At 49.2% G+C, this 17,379-nt stretch overlaps 1 protein-coding gene across 1 annotated transcript in view; it reads left to right on the plus strand.

Moving 5' to 3' along the window:
* Positions 1 to 17,379, plus strand: part of SRRM4 (serine/arginine repetitive matrix 4) — a 166,760-nt gene that overhangs the window by 131,796 nt on the left and 17,585 nt on the right. The window contains exons 5-8 of the mRNA XM_007464864.1: positions 1,802 to 1,828; positions 3,600 to 3,650; positions 7,096 to 7,194; positions 10,111 to 10,267. Of these exons, the coding sequence (XP_007464926.1) occupies positions 1,802 to 1,828; positions 3,600 to 3,650; positions 7,096 to 7,194; positions 10,111 to 10,267 (334 nt within the window). The remainder of the gene's footprint in view (positions 1 to 1,801; positions 1,829 to 3,599; positions 3,651 to 7,095; positions 7,195 to 10,110; positions 10,268 to 17,379) is intronic.

Genomic DNA, 17,379 nt, shown 5'->3' on the forward strand with positions numbered 1-17,379 from the left:
AGTGGTTTATATTTTATTTTTGCTTATCTGTATCTGCCAATTTTCCTACACGGGTGGTGGATTATTTGTGCAATTAAACCATCACAGCAGAACAAAAAGTAAGAGGTCATTTGGGCTCCCCTCCCCGCCGCATCTCACCCTCTCGTTCAAAGTAGCCCCCACGTGGCTTTTCCCAACCCAGGGGTGTGGTTGCCTTTCAGCCCTTGTTGGCCAGAAAGGTCTCAATTCAGTTTGGTCTCACGGATTATGTCTACCACCTGCCCAAACACGCCAACTGATGCTCTCTGAGTTTGTGCTCAAGACAAGGTGTGGGCGCAAACCAATTGTAAAATGTCGCTAATTTGGCGTTCGAAACTTGCCCAACACAGAGTCCTTGGTCGAGGCAGGGCCTGCCTGTGACCGCAGACTGCCGTCTCGTCACCTTCCTATGCTGAGCAGTTTGTCTCAGTTTAGGGGTTGGATGCGAAACAGGAGCGTTTTTCTCTATGGATCTTGGGAGCCAGGTGGCTTCTTACTCAAGGGCTTCTTCTCATGGGATAGAGACTAGGCCAGCGGGTTACAAACAGGCTTTCTTTCTGGGGCAACAGTTGGCCCAGGGGCTGTTGGAGGTTTAGAGCGAATAACCTGGGGAATTAGGAGGGGGAAATACAGGCGCCAGTCCTTCCCAAACCCTCGTCTACTGAGCATCACTCTAATTCTAGTCCATTTTCTCCAAGTTCTTGAAATGTTTGCTTAGTGATGGTTGACTTTTTGGAGCTGGGATGTAGGGGTAGAGAGGATGCGTGGAGCCTTTTTTTCTCCCTTTCAATTAACTAAGCCTTCAGGGTTAAAAAAAAAAATATATATATATATATATATATATATATATCCCATTTTTCACATCTATTTATTGAATACCCATCGTGTGTCACGAATTAGGATTCACGGGCCTGAGAACAGAACAGTGACCAGAAGCCAGTCCCTGCCCTCAAGTTGCTCACGTTCTAGTGGCGGAAATGGTAGTCATATTACACAGAAGTCTGTACCGTAGTGAGGCTAAGCTCAGAAGCTCACCCAGGGTTTGTGGGAAAAGAGAGGAGGCACCAAACCAGCCTGAGTGGATTGGAAAATGCCACAAGGAGAAGATGACATCTGTGTGGGGCTCTGAAGAACGAATCGGGGTTACACAGGTGAAGCTGTGTGGCCCTTGGCAACTTAACTAACTTCTCTGAGCTTCAGTGTCTTTGTTAAATGGCTGCTAATAGTACTTCACAGGTTTGGGGAAGAGACTGAATGAGATTGTTTGTGACACATGCTTAGCACGGAGCCTGGCCACCAGTAAAGAGTTCCACATGTGGAAGTCGGTTGTCCCATGAAGATGAAAATGATGATGATGATGATGATGATGAAGAATCCACAACTAGGGAGAGAAAAGACCAAAGTGAGACTTGGGGGAAGGGAAGCGGCAGAGGGACTCTCTTCTGGCCCCCTCATGCAGCCTGTTCCAGGACAGGCTTAGTACTACACTGGTAGGTTTTGACCTGGAAATTCAAAATACAAACCAATGTTTCCCATATGATCTTCAAATCTAAAACAGGAGGAGGATTTGCTAGGTGTCCCCGTCCCCTTGTAGCCTGATCACAAATGCACTGATACATCCAACCCAGGAAAAGAAACTTCAGACTCACGTTTATTTTCTTCCCTCCCTCCCTCCATTCCTTTCTTCCCTCTTCCTTCCTCTTTCACTCCCTCCCTCTCTCTCTCCTTTCCTTCCTCCCTCTCTCTCTTCCTTTTTTTTTTTTTTTTTTTTCCTCTCAATCAGGTCATTCTCCAAGAAGAGAAGGCACAGGTAAGCATCTTGTTGCCTCTGGGTGACTGCTTAGCTTTCCGCTTTCCTAACCAGGTTTAGGCAGCATCTAGGGTCAAGCTCTCTGCCTCTACCTCTGTGTTCACGCCCCCTTCATCTTCCTGGGCCTCAGTTTCCTCTGAAATGAAGGCCATGATCTGGTTTCCCTGAAAGTTCCAAGCCGGACTTTCAGTTTCCCCCAGGCCAGATGGTTGCTGCCGGACCAGCTCCTACCGATTCCTCTCCCTGGCAGGTCTCGCCACGCTTGCCAGAGTCTGTCTGTTTGACCGCTGGTTGAAATCTTGGGTTGGGGCATGTAGAGAAGCATCAGCCCCAGACACACCACCAAAGCCTTCCCAGATCCTAGCCAAGGGACAGAGGCCAAGTGCTAGAAGCACAGGGTGAGCACACACAACGCTGTCACCTGTGGGGTACCCACTATAAATCAGATCCTGTGCTAAGCCTTTTCCATGCGCGCGTGTATTTAATCTCCATTAATCCCCATCACAACGCTGTGCGGTGGATATCCTTATTATTTCCATTTTACAGATGAAGAAACTAAGACTAAGGAGGTGTGGCAGGCTTGTCCACAGACACACGGTCAGAAGGTGGCAGAGCCAAAACTCAAACCCAAATCTGTCAGACAGAGGATCAGGACACCCTTGCGTGGCTTCCAAAATAACAATAGCACAATTCCAGCAGCTGGCAGAGTGCAAAGGCCTTTCATTCATTCGGTGAACAAGTAGACACTGATAACCAATGTCATCCATCCACTCAGCCCAACAGCTTGAGCAATGGCCCCATTTTAAGGGCAAGGAAACTGGGTCTTCGAGAGGACAGGTAACCTGCCTGATGTCACACAGCGACTCAGCAGCAGAGCCAGGATGTGAATTTGAATCGTTCACTGGGGTCCTGGGCTCTCCACCTCCCAGGCTGAGTCCCAGACACATGTCAAGGTGCGATTTCAGTTGGGTGAAATCAAATTTTCTCGTTCTCAGGACTTAGGTCAGTGATACGTTCCTGGTGACCCTGTGACGCCGGTCTGGCTTGAACTACCAAATAGTGTTCGCCGTCTGGGGCCTCTGTTTGATGCTGCTGGGACCCTGAGTCGTAATTGTCCCCTCTGCCCGCACCCCAGTACTGTGACTTTAAAAGAAAACAGATACTTGAATATTCACGAGCGGAACGTTTCAGAATCTGCCAAACTTCATGAGGCTTTAGAGCAGCTCCCTGGATATTCCATTCTTTTCTCTTAGAAATTGATTGAACAACAGTCAAGAGGATGGGCCCTGGGACCCATGGTCTGGGGCCACTTTCCAGCTCACCTGTGTGATCCTGGTCAAGTTTCTTAGCCCGTCTAAGGCTCAGTTTCTATTTCTGGGAAATGAGTGCTTATTAAATGTGCCACTGCCCATAGGTTGTAGGGAGAATGAAATGAGATTATTGCCAAGAGGTATTAGCACAGCGCTTACCTGATAAGAAAGCCTCAAAGCGTGGCAGATATGATGACCTTTGCTACTGCTGTTATTGTGAAGCTACCAGAGCTGATCTTAGCATCCTCCGTCCCCCATCCCCAGTCTGTACGTGTGGGCTGGTGTGTCTAGCTGAACCCACTGGGTGAAAACGTTGGCAGCAACTGCTCTGGTCTTAGAAACGATCGGCGTCCATTCCCAAACTGCCTGAATGTAGTGACCACCGTGTGTTAAGCATCTTGACTACTTTATCTTTTGCTAGAATTTTGCATCTTTCGGTTAATTGGCCATTTCTCATTCAGCTCCTCCAGCCCAAAAAACAAAAGAAGGGAAGAGAAGAGGCACAAAAAACAGTAAGTAGATCCCACCTGCAACATACTGTCCAGCTTGGGGAGGTGGGGGACTGACCTGTGGACAGCCAGAGGGTTAGAATTGCCAAAGAAATGGGGACCGGGAGAGGAGGGTGGGCAAACAAGAGGGCCGAAGGAAGGGGAAGCAGAACTGTGTGTAGACCTGCAGTTGTGGGTTTGTCATGCATGGGTGCATAAGGTTGTGTATGTGATGTGTGTGTATGCATGCGTGTCTGTGTATGCGTGAAAGTGAACGGTGTGCATGTGTGTGAATTCTGTGTGCCTGTGTGCGTTGGGTAACGTTTGTACGTGGTGCGTATATGTGTAGCGTGCACTCTGTAAATACTATCTGTACATTCTTCCATCGTGCAAACATTTGTGTGCAATGCAGGTGCATAGTGTGTGTGTGGCGGGGGTATATATCTGTGTTCACACGAATGCATATGTGTGCCCGTGCTTATGTGAGCATGAACTTGAATAGCATGCATGTAGGTGCCCTGTCTGCTACTGTGTGCTAGTTCGGTGCCCTCGGCGTGTGCACCGCTTAATCTGCGTGCATTACTCATAGGGAGGGTGCGGGATGGGGTTTACCTGTGCACGTGTGTGCTGTGTGTGCACAGGTGGGTAAGGGGGCATGATCACATGCGTGCACACACGTGTGTGTGCATGTGAGTCCCAGCCCCAGCCTCTGGGCTTACAGCATGGAGATATCAGGGGAGCTCCTACCCCCGGCCTCGGGTCCTAGCTGGTTCACGGTTTATAGCTGGTAGTAGAAATTCAAATCAGCCAGCGCTGCCTGAAGAGTTCAGTTCCCAGCCAAATTAAAAGTAAATTTGGTTACAGCCCACCTACTTTATACCCTTGCAGATGTTAGTGAGTGTGTTTTCCAATCAACTAACATTTTATCTCCCACCAAGAAGCTTCTAAAGCGAGAATCAAAGGCAAGGGGATGAAAGTCAGTGGGCTGCTGGGGAGGGAAAAGAGGAAGCAGGGCGTGGCGCTCAGCTTTGCCGGCCTGAAGCGCCTCACCCAAGGTCAGTGCGAAAGAGGGCATTTCAGGCACCACCACGGGGGCCTGGGGAACGCTCCAGAAGGAAGCAATAGAGCTGTGAGTTAGCTCAGGGAAGAACTTCCCAATCATCAAGCTGGTTCAGTTCACGTCAAGAGGCAATCATTGGTCATCTGTATACAGTATACGCTCACACTAAGCACAGACAGAGCCTGTTCTCCGAGGCTTCAGCATGGCTTGTCCATGGAGCTGTGGTCTAGACAGTCACTGAGCTGGGGGCTGCGCTCAGACCCCAAGAGTTCTGGGAAGATCATGACAGAGGCACGGACTGCCTGCCTGAGGGCAGCAAGGTGGCCACCCTGCCCAGCGCCAAGAGTTGGACAAGTCTCAGAAATCACTAGCAGGACATAAAAGAAGGTTGTGAAAGCCAAAAATCAAGAGTCAGGAGAAGGAGGAGCAAGAAACGCAAGGCGCCCCTGAGATCAGGTGGTTGTTCTTGCCAAGATCCATGGTTATTGAAGGCGGCTTTTAAACAGGGGACCGCTGGAGTAACTTACTTCCTCTTATTCAGCATCCCTTAGAGAGGCCCTAACAGGTGTCAGGCCCTGTGTGGGGCCCGAGGACAGAGATTAGACAGATGTGCCTCCCGGCCTCGAGGAGCTCGCAGCAGGACACCGGGGACAGATGTGGGACAGGTCACAGCACAGCAGTGGCAGATAGAAGCCCTGGGTGAGGTGGGAGCCCGGGTGCAGGAAAGAGGGCGTGGTGGTGAGGGGAGGCTTTCTGAGGGAGGGGTGGCTTAGGCTGGGGCAAAGGATGGAGGTAACCATTCTAGGCTGCAGGTTAGGCAAGTGGTTTAATCTCTCTGTGCCTTGGTTTCTGCATCTGTAAAATAGGAGTAATAAGAGAACCCACTTTGTAGGTTGTTATGAGGAGTAGATGAGTCCATTTAAGGGAAATGCTTAGAACCCAGTGCCTGGCAGGCAGTTTGTGTTAGAGACGGGTTACCTACCATCACCTTCACCATCCCCATCACCACCAACCCCATCACCACCATCCCCATCACCACCATCCCCATCCCCATCATCCCCATCACCACCATCCCCATCACCACCATCTCCATCACCACCATCTCCATCACCATCATAACCACCATCCCCATCCCCATCATACCCATCATCCCCATCACCCCCATCACCATCATCTCCATCCCCATCATCCCCATCCCCATCATCCCCATCCCCATCACCATCATCACCATCACCACCATCTCCATCACCACCATCACCATCACCACCATCCCCATCACCACCATCCCCATCACCATCATCACCATCACCACCATCAGGGCATCATAAAGTGTGGGAAATGTGTGAGCCAGAATACAAGCACCTCGGGGTTGCTTGAGCCTTTCAAACCAGGGCTCTGGATGCCAGGCAAGGAGGCTGGAGAGCTAGGCAGAGGCTGGCTCCTGAAGGTGCTTGGGGTTCAAGGTCAGAGCTTGGACTTGACATAAGGACAATGGGAGGGCTTTAAACAGGGAAGGGATATGGTCTGATGATCACATTACCAGAATCCCTGAGTCTTTTGTTGGGATAACCAAGGTACCTCACAGTAGAATCATCTCTAACTCCCACTGGCTTCCTGACTTGGCCCAAACTATTGACATTCCTTGTACATCCTCAGTGACCACTGCCACTGCTACTGCTACTTGAGTCATCATTATTATTTAGAGAAAGCTGAAGTAACCTGTTAGAACACCAGTTTTAGTGGCAGCGGTAACAGTTATTAGTAGTGTAATTTTTGTTGTCGATGATGTTTGTAACTCCCTCTGAGAGTGGGCTTTTGACTCCATGCTAAGAATCCAGACTTACCTTTCCAGGGCTGAGGTTACAAATTGGCAGCCCAAAGGCCTAATGGATTCTGCAAATGTGTTTTGTTAGCCCCAAACTGTGTCTTTTTTTAAAAAAATGAGCTTCCATTTAAAATAGGAATAATTTACATAAAAATCTCGCCTTCTATTTTCACTTGAAAAATTAGAAGATACAGCACCACGGCACTATTCACTTTCTTTAGCCCATGCCCTTCGGTTGGTTGATATTTTCTGAGTGCCTGACTGATACACACATTACGGTATCTGACTCGTTTGTGAAACCGTCTGAAATTGAGACTCCTGCCTCAGGCGAGGGCGAGGTGATGTGTGCAGGTGACAATTCTGCTCCCAGCAGAGCCCTGGGGGGCAGGCCGTCTCCCCCAGACGACCCCTTTCTGCTCTCTTGTGTTAGGGATGGCCGGTTACACAGGCGGGAGGCGGGGGTGATGCATGACCTTGGGAGGGACAATGACTTGGGCTCAAGAGAAAGATGTGTGTCACAAGGTCAACAACTCTCTGTCTCTCTCTCCTCTGATTTGTTCCTCTCACCCTCCACCCGCCCCAAGATCGCGAAGCCGGCCCCGAAAGTCTCACCGCCACCGTCATCACCACTGCCCCTCGCGGTCTCAGAGTTCGGAGTCCCGCTCCTCAAGCTGTGACAGCAGGTAACCCCCTCCCTGAGGCACCTCCTCACCCTGGCATCTGCCCAGAGCCCGTCTGAGGCGCGGTCACCGTCAGCTCTGCCTCCCACTGTCACTGTCGGGGAGGCTGCTTGCCCAGCAGAGGGGCACCCCCCCCTCGCACTCAGGCTGTCTACACTTCCCGGTAGAGAAGGGGCTGCAGACAGACGGACCTGCTGCCCCCACCTACAGGACTTGCTAACACCGTGCTTCTGTGTCCAGGTGCTGAGCACTCTTCCTGATCCCCTGTGTGATCCCCTCTCCAGCCCTACGAAGGAGGCACTATTGTCATCCCCATTTTAGAGATGAGGAAACTGAGGCACAGAGAGGTTAAGGAACTTGCCAGGCACTTAGCTACTAAGTGACAGAGCTTAGGACTGAACTGGGGCATCTGGCTCTGCACTTGACTGTCTCTCACTAAGGGTTGTTCTAAGCACAGAGAAGCTAAGTGACCTATGAAAGGCCACACAGCACAAGGTACCTAGCTCTGAGGCCCTTCGGAGTCTGGTTTCTCCTAACCTGGAACCTCTTTTTGCTGACACATTGGCTGCTCGGCCTGAGAAGAGGAAGAGTTTCTTGTGGGTGAGGGGAGGGAGTGGGGCTTCGCTGATGCTGGCGTTTGACATTGTTGAGACCAGTGGGAACATCAAGGGCCCCCTGATGGTGCCAGGCCAGCTTCCAGATGTCAGAGGCTCCTTTATTCTTTCTTAAGTGCTTCTCACACTTGGCTACGTGGCCATGTCACTTGGGAAGGTTTAAAAATCTCACTGTCCCGGTCCCACTGCATCCCGGTGAAGTCAGAACGCCTAGAGGAAAGAGGAGGAGAAATATTTACCTAAATTCTATTCTGAGCCAGGCGCTGTGCTGCAGCTGCAAATACATTCTCTCTCCTCTTAATCACCCCAGTCACACCATGAGCTAGACCAGAGCTTCTCCACTTTGGCTGCGTTGTGGTCGCTTTGGAAGTTTTTAAAAATACCAGTGCCTGGATCCCAGCTCCACACATTCTGATCTAATCCAGATGAGGTAGGTCCAGGGCAGCGAGATTTTTAAATCTCCCAGGTGATGTGAATGTGGAGCCGGATGTAAAAGCGTTCGAAAGGAGAAAGCCGCCCCTGGCGTCGAGTACTGGAGCCTTGGTGTCCCCACTGGACAGCAGCAGCTTCAAAGGGCATCACCATCACACAAGGCTGCTCTGTGAGCCTGAGTGATCCAGACAACAACAAGACCCTTCTGTAATCAGGTCCGAGCCCAGACAAAACAGGAACTTTGTCCAAAACCCAAAAGTGACCCAGCATCTCTCCATCCTGGCAAATGTGAGCGACTGCTGCTTCTTTACCAGTTATAGCCTTGACCTCGGTCTAGTCTCCCCTCTCTCTAGGTAGGACTGATGAAGACACCCAATCAGAGAATTACCTCCGCTTTCTGACAGCATCCAGTCCAGGCCAAAGCGCCAGCTCTTTGCGTGCTCCCAGCGTCCCCGACCATATACTCATTAATGGGTTCTCTCTAACACCCTCGGACAGAGACCGCCCTCCACTCCCCCGTGACGTGCATTCTCTGCCACTGCAGGGAGCAGTAACGATGCTTGTTCAAGTACAGGGCACCCCCAGTGGGCTTTATCTGGAGGGTGTTGGCACACTGAGCTCAACTGCATCACAGACATTTACAGCCGAGAAGCCTGCGTGTTGGTGGGCAAAGGGGTCCGAGCAAGGTCACGGTGACTGGCAGAGCTGACACCAGGACCCAGGTCTGTGTGACTTAGCCTGAGGCCTGGGCTGGAGGGCAGTGCAGGGCCCGCTTGCTGACTCTCGGCGCACTCCACTCTACCTTCTCCGAAGCTTACCTCTTCAGGAAGGGGCTCACCTCGCAGCCCTGGCCCCAGCCCTCCTGCTGCTGTCACATCTCCCGCTGCTGTTGCCGCCCGAGCTCCCCAGTGCCTGTTGGGCTGAGAGGCACTACAGCACGGGTGGGAGCAACCTGAGAGCTGGCCCCCGGGCCACACGCTCAGTAGAAAAGTGACCTGGAGGCCCCAGAGCAGAGAGGGACACTCCAGCGCAAGAACCAGAGGCAATGGTTCCCACGGGGACCCTCGTTCCACCACTTACAAGCTGTGTGACCTCAGGCAGGTCCCTAAACATCTCTGAGCTTCAGCTCTCTCATCTGAAAATAAGAAAGTAATATCTGCCCTGTGTATGTCTTCAAGTTGTAGAGGGGACTGTGAAAGCACCTGAAGAGGGGCTTACAGGTGCCGTGCAAGTCCATAAGGTGTTATTTTTATCACTACTGTGACCCAGAGCTAACAGGTAATGCAGAGTCCAAACACACCCTTTCTAAGGAGTCGGAGATTCCTTTGGTTTCCACCGCAGACAGGCAGCCAGATCTAGATGTGACAAGCTTGCAGACGGCATCTTTGTCGTTTTTGTCAGATATATTTTTTTTAAGTTTTGGGTGACAGTCAATAAGATGCCTCTATTTCACAGATGGTAAAGTCACATACACAAAGACACACAGATATAAGCAGCTACATTTATAGACAAACACATGAAAACACAGATGGACACACCCAGACATACACACAGTCACAGACACAGGCAAGCAGACAGACAATCACACAGGCACACAAAGGACAGTAAACTGAATCAAGATAGGGACCCTTTCTGTCTTCACAGCTGCATCCCCAGCCCCCAAAGCAGTGCCAGGTACATGAATAAACATTTGTCAAATGAACAAATGAGAGAATCAATGAATGGATGGGTGGGTGGGTGGATGGATGCACACGTAATTCATACAGACACACCCAAACACGCTCTGTTGTCCTCAGGTCCTATTGGCCCTTCAGTCACCTCTCTGCCATGCTCTCCATCAAAAGACCCTCAGCTTTCTCTCTCCTGCACCCAGGCACCGTGGCCAGTCCCCCGAGGAAGGGCGGAAGTCCCGCCGAAGGCACTCTCGCCGCTGCTCCAAGACCTTCTGCAAGGCCAGCCCTGAGTCCCGGTCCAGCCCCGCGCCCAGCCAGCCCCTGCAGATGCTCAGCTTCCTGTCGGCCAGGGGTGTAGTAAGTATTCCGCACAGCCTCCTCTGCCGGTCTTGGCCGTGACACTTGGAGTGGGTGGTGGCACAAGTTCAGGGCAGTGTCTGACACATTTTAATTCAGTTTCGGGCAAATATCCAACTGGTTTCAGACCTCCTTATTGATTAACCAGATGGTCATTCACCAGCCTTTGGCAGCACACTTCTTGGCGGCTTGGGAAGTGGGGGCTTGGGGGGACGGGAAAAACCCGAAGCCCCCGGCTCTTTATCAGGGGAACTTCGAAAGTACATACTGGCCTCCAGAGTGACATCTGCAGGAAAGCATGTATGAGACACCACAGGAGGTTTCTTTGGGGAGGAAGGAAAAGAGGGGGTCTTTGAGGCAACAGAGGCACTGCAGCTTTGCGGTGAAGTCTGCATCTTTGACAGCTAGGCTGCAGCACTGACGAGCAGATGGGGTTTAATTTCACCTGTGTAAACTCGGCCTTGAATGTATACGAGAATTTTCCTCCAAGGAGCTGATGGCACTCGGCCTCTCGTGTCCACACAAGGTCTCAGGGAGTTGAGGATGCAGCTGCCCTCACTAGTCCCTTCCACAGGTGGGACAGAAAAGCCGATACTCAGAAGGGTTAAGGTCTGGAGTGAAGCCACTGAGTAAAGCAAGAGCGAATCCAATCGAGAAACCGGGCCTTGAATGGGATCACGCAGCAGTCCCTCAGGTCGAGAAGGAGGGCTGGAATACAACTTCAGACAGTTCGATGCCAGGAAGTTTGCTGAGCAAGGAATTTGGAGTTGGGTCTGAACTCAACTTCCTAGCTGTGTGGCTTTGAGAAAGTCACTTAACCTCTTTGAAACTCAGTTTTCTCATTGGTAAATTTGAAATAATATCACTTCCATGTGGGATTGTTGGGGGTATCCACTAGCAGAAATTATGCGAAGGCCTTTTGTAGACTCTAAAGGGACAGACACACCAATAGGAGGAGATGCAGCACAGACTTACCCCATGCTTACAGCTAACAGCTGGGAAGGGGCCTGCCCCCTCTAGCTAGGCATAAAGCTGAAAATTTCAGAGAGCTGCTCCCTTAGAAAGGGTGAGGTGGAAGTAAGGAATAGCTCAGGGGTTCTTGCCGAGAGGTCAAGGAAGAGAAGGTGATGATAAGCACTGGTTGGGTCTGGTTGACACAATAGTTATATCTCCAGTGCATTCTGGGAAACCCTTCTTTACCAGTAAAGGCACCATGTATCACCAAGGTCTACTTTTGCCCAAATTTTCTACCTGGCTGGAATCATCCACAGCTCACCTCAGGGCCTTCCTTTGTAGAGATGCCTGTAGTTGCTCAGTATTTGCAGATGGTAAATGCTCACTTGCATTCTCCCCTCGGCGAATGTCCCATGAAAGGTCTTTCCAGTAAGGCAGAGAGTCCGGAGGCCTGGGGGCAAGTCTTGGCTTGGCAGGACAAATCCTTTTACCCCTCCCAGCCTCAGCTTCCTCAACTGGAAAATGAGCATGATTATCCCATTTGTGTCCCAAAGGAATTGTTGCAAAGGTAGAAATAAATTTAAAATACAAGCAGTAAGAGGTGGAAGAATGGTTTTAAGTTGGTAAAAGCAACCCCGTCTCCTTGGTCATGGTATTTATGGCAGCCCATTCGGTGGCCCTAACTGACCTTCATTAAAAAGTGCCATTGGGAGCAACTGGCTTGTGTTCTCTCACCTGGGATGGTTTCCTAACCAGTCAGGTCCAAGGTGTTGCAAAAAGCCGAATGTTGACTCCCCCCCCACCCCAAAATTGTGGTCCTCCCACACCAGTGAGTGAGGTACCAGACTGGCTGTTGGTTCTTAGGGCCCAGCTGCTATTAGAAGAGCAGAAAGCTCATCCATACCTAGACGGCAGAGGCCTTAAGAGCTCACCTAACCCAACACCCTGATTCCAAACAGAGAACCCGGACTCACAGGAGAGAAATGACTTCCACGGGCTATGGCAAGTCGGAGTTGTTAAAAACTTGGGACTATGTTTATGTGGTCAAATCCTGGCTGCGAGCTGGGGATAGTTATTTAAACCTTTTTGAGCTGCAGTTTCCTCATCTGTTAAAAAAAAAAATGCAAATAATAAACCTCTTCTTCAAAAGCCTTGTTTTGGGGACAGAAGCAGAGTAATTTTGTACATAGTCGAGCCCAGTGCTCGGCACAGGGACAGAGATCAGCAAATAGAAGCAGGTGTTGTGATGAAAACATTCCAGATGCTGGCTCTGTACTTTCCAGCCGTGGAATCTTGAGCAAGTTACATAAACTCTCTGTGCCTCAGTTTTCTCCAAATCTGCAAAATGAGGATAATAATAGGACCTACCTCATAAGAGGAATGTTGCGAGCATGCAATGACTCAACGTAAGTAAGACCTTCAGACTGTAACAGGCACGTGGTAGGTGCTAGGTTGCTGGCGGTGGATAGAAGCAGCAGCAGGATTAACCATGGCAGTAGTAATGGTAGTAGCAACAATAGTAGTGGAGTAGTAATAGTAGGATGGTTCCAGGCCCAGGCTAGTCTGTGGATGAGTTGAGACCACAGCTAGAAGCCCTGCTTCCCCTGCTTTCAGTTTCCTCCCATCCTCAATGGCAGCTGCAGCCCAAATGGCTAGCCCCACCCTGCTCATGGCTGCCTGACTCCTGGGGCAGCAGATGCCCCCGAAGTCTGGTCCTCTGTGTGCTCTCCATGCTGGGCTCTTTCTCATTCTCTGTCCTGCATAGGCAGGGATGGAAGAGGATACCAGGTTGGACCAAAGGTTTTCCAAGAGTCCTGGCCCCAAGATTTTTCTGAGCTCTCTGATGAAGAGAACAGCACAGTCATTGTCATTGAGTCACCCATTCCATCACTTGTTCAAATCTACCAGTTATCTACTAAGCATCTATAAAGGGTCAGCTCTGATGTGGCTCTCAGGATCCAGTGAATAAGAAACAGCCTGTGCTTTCTTAAAAGGAAGACAGACAAGGTAAAAATTGTTAAAGACAATGCACAACAGTGAATGCTGAGATGGGACAGGAGGTAGGCAGGCAGGGAAGGGAATTGGGTTTAGGGTTAGGTTAGAGCAGAGGAGGTGACAAGTGAGAAACTAGCCAGTGGAAGCAGGAAACGAAGGCTGGAGTCAGGATGGAGAAAGAATTCCAGGGCAGGAGATGGGGTTCTGGGGGTTCTGGAGGTAAACAGGAGCCCAAGCGTGAGGGGTCTCCTATGCCATGGTTCCTGCCACACTCCATGGTGGGCATCCCATATGCAGAGCTCTTTAAAAATCAGGGATGGGCACGTTACATCAAGGGGGCCTGTTTGCATACATGAATATGCAGAAGTGGGTTGTATCTTGTTAAAATCCTAGTTGGTGAGCTAAAGATAACCTGAAGCCCTCTTTCTTGGTCAGAGCCCAAATCCAAATGGAGGGTCCCAAGGAGTGAATCCTTCATGGCCTCATTCGTTCCTTATCTACACTCAGTCAACTCTGTTCAAGGTGTTAGGGAGACAGAGAGATGTATAAACAGGCTTCCTGAATTCCAGAGCTCACCATCTAGCCGTCAACAGAAGGCTGCAATACAGTAGGATAAGCGTTGTCATTAGGGCTGAGACTGAGTCGGTGAACACTAGTACTACTCCACTGTTCAAATATTCAAATACTTGCACACCAGTTGATAAACAGACCCTGTCACCACCCATCCCCCAGTCAACAAAGCCATCCCTTCCCTCCTCTGGTACCTTCTGGACCTTCTCACAGTCCAGCAGATAAACAGTGATACCTGGCAGCCCTTCAGTGCCAAGGCCAGCTACCTTCAGATGGGGCAGTACCCACACTCAACCAGTTGTTGAATATTTTGAATATCACCCCTGGAGGTGACGGAAGCAAGTACAGTAGTAGGACCACAGAGGAAGGACCAATGTCTAAGAGATCTTGGTGTCTGAGAGGACTTTACAAATAAAGGAACATGTGAACTGGGCTTTGAAGGATGAATAGGAGTTCACCCAATTGAGATGGCTATTGAGATAACTAAATACCACTGTGTGCCAGGCACTGTTACATACTTCACACAGTTTTTTTTTTTTTTTCTCATTTGATTCACAAAACAGTTCTTTGAAGTAGATGCCATCATTATCACCATTTTTCAGATGGGAAAACTGAGGCTCAGAGAGGTGAAGTGACTTAGGTAGGTAGCCCAATGAGTAGGAAGCGGAGCTGGCACGAATCATGGCTTGTATCTCAGAAGCTTACTGTGATAGCCAGAGGGCCTACTGGATGACAGAGAGGTTGGTGGCCCCAAGGTTTGGCCACACCCTGTCCTGTAGCAGGGGGTCCTCTGTGAGGTCTATCCTAACTGGAGGGGGAATCTAAAGGGGGCTGATCAAGACTGAAATTAGACCCAGGAGAGTGCAGTCTCCTCCTTTCTCCTCCTTCTGCCTCTAGCAAGCCAACAGCTGCCACATAACCCTTGCCAACAAAAACCTGCACAGGTACGGCAAAAAAAAAAAAAAGACAAAACTTGGGCTCCGTAAAAGAGGACCTCATGAAACTTGTGAACAGGAGGAAGCAGGAGGTGACAGTGATGAAGACAGGAGCTTTGAAGCAGATTCGGATAATCCAGAGTTCTTGATTTCATCTCCCTATGAGACTGGGTAACAGCCATAACTCATGCTTCCTGAGCACCTACTATGTGCGAGGTGCTAGGCTGAGTTCCTTACATGTGTCATCTCATGCATTTCTTATAATAGCCTTTCAGGGGATCTTCCGCTAGTATCCTCATTTTACAGTGAGGAAACTGCAGCCTAGAAAACTTAAGTAAAAGGCAGCTGTTAAATGGAGAAGTTAGGATTCCAACCCAGAAAGTCTACCCTCAGAGTCCAGGTGCTTAATTACTTGACTTCCCTTGTGTCATTTCACTTCGCTGGGCCTCTGTGTCCTCATCTGTACCTTTAACTAATAATCATACTTACTGCACAGAGTGGTTGTGAGGGTGGAGTGAGATAAGGTATCCATTCATTTATAAGATATGCATTAAGCCCCTACTATGTGCCAGGCACTGGGTGAATAGCAGTGAACAAGACAGAGAAGATTTCTACCCTCATGCAGCTTCTGTTTTATGAGCAAAACTTAGCCTGTTGCTTGGGACATAACCCTCAATATACAGTAGTTGCTAGTGTTATGATTTGTCGTCATAATGGCTGAATTAAACCTGCTCCCAGTAAAAGCAGACATGATGTTTTTGAAGTATCTCTGGCCTCAAAAAGCTTAATCATATCCAAGATCTCAGGTGAACTTCAGAACAACTCTAGGAGAATGGCAGGATATGCCTCCTATTTTGCAGGCAGGGGAAATGAGGCTGAGGGAGCATGTATCGAGGGTCCAGCCTTCCCACCTCTGACCCAGGTTCTCATGTACATTCTGCAAAAGTGAGCTCTTGCCCAAACTAGGAGACTCACTAATCCAATGCCATTCATTTGCCATTTAGAGAACAAAGGGACTAAAATGCGGAAGAAGGGGGCCATGAGACTGAGGCATTTGTGGGACCAGTTATTCTTTTTAAATGGAAAATGGAATGGCATTGTCAACTTTTACTTTTGCCAAGCAAGAACGGAAAAAAGAAAACCACCATTTTCTATACTGAAAGGGACATTTACCATCTGAAGAGGAAGAATAGACACGGCCTCAGAAGAAAGGATGAACCTTTAAATCAAATGCATTTCGTTGGATGAAAAACTCATTCCACTGAACTTTTTTTTTCTCATTTCCATTTGGACTGGTGAAAATTTTGCCTGACTGGATCCATGTAGAAATTTTCAAGAAGAACTGGGCTGAGGGCCCTCAAAAGGGGCTTCCGAGAAGTGATGAGGTTGAAGCCACTGGTCCCCTTCAGCTTCCTGAGGAGGGAAGGAGAGACATCTGGCCCCAGGCCCAAGGTCAACTTCAGTGCACAGGTCTGTGGGACCACCCCAGCCCTAAAGGACTTTGTCATCTTCCCAACATCCTCAGCAGATCCCTGTCTTTCTCCATTCCTCCCCCTCTCTAATGAACTCCTAACAGGTCAATGAATCCAGTCTTTTGATGTCTTCCTAATTAATGTGCAAAGGAAGATGAACAACAACGAGGAAAATAAACTTAATGTCTTTGTGAAACAAAAGGTTTTTAAAAAAAAAAAAAAAAAAGGAATAACCAGAACCATCTAGCTAAAAGCTCTGCCATGCAGCTCTACGTTCACATGAGAATTTCCAGTCCCCCAAACGGCAGGGAGGGAAAAAAAATTTATAGCCATCTCCCTCCATGGAGCCATTTGAAGCTCAGTAAATGGACTTGTTCAGTTTAATTGGAATTCTCTTCTTGATTGTATTTTTGTAACCTATTAGGCTGTGCTGCCTCTTGATCTCGGAATTCAGCCGAAATTAAATTTTCAAGTGTGAGAGGTTGCCTTTTTCCCCCGTTCTTGATTAAATAATGATTTGAAACAAAAACAATAAATAACAGTGCGGGCTTCCCTGGAGGGCTGAGAGGGACTCCCAGTGAAACACCAGGAGCTGGAGTTCATGGTGGGGGGATTTAATTACTTATTAGAAAAACCCAAATGTTGACGCTGAGTATATTAAGGGAAGAGGAGAATAGGCAAGCTTATGAGTTCAAAAGAAAAAAAAAAAACAAAAAACTGGAGCTTCACATTGGCGGGGGCTAAGAGAATAAAGGGAACGTACTCGTTTGTTTTCTCCCAGTGGCCGTGAGTTTGTGAAAAACAGTTTGTCCTTAAAAAAAATCTGAGATTAGCAATCCTGACCCAGAAGGGAAAAGCTTGTAATAGCTCTGAGGTCTGGATATGGCTTCATGACTCTGTCTCCTGGTTCCTTTCATTGACAAAGTGCAAGAGGGTTCGAAAGGGCAGAGATGGGGAAGATGGAAGGGAGAAATGAAACATACAGGATGCACTGTGTTTGTGCTGCTTTCAGATAGAGCCGGGTAGCAGCGAACACTTAGAACAGAGGGTCACAAACTTAGTTGTCTCAAGGGCCAGGCAGCTAATAGATACAAGCAACAGGGAACCCATAAGGCCTGGGGCCGGGAGAGCTTGTGCTCCGTCCAAAAGGGGCAGCTGCAATTACTCACAAGCCAATTATTACCAA

This window comes from Lipotes vexillifer, unplaced genomic scaffold, assembly GCF_000442215.2.
Source record: "Lipotes vexillifer unplaced genomic scaffold, Lipotes_vexillifer_v1.1 scaffold2030, whole genome shotgun sequence".
NCBI lineage: Eukaryota > Metazoa > Chordata > Mammalia > Artiodactyla > Lipotidae > Lipotes > Lipotes vexillifer.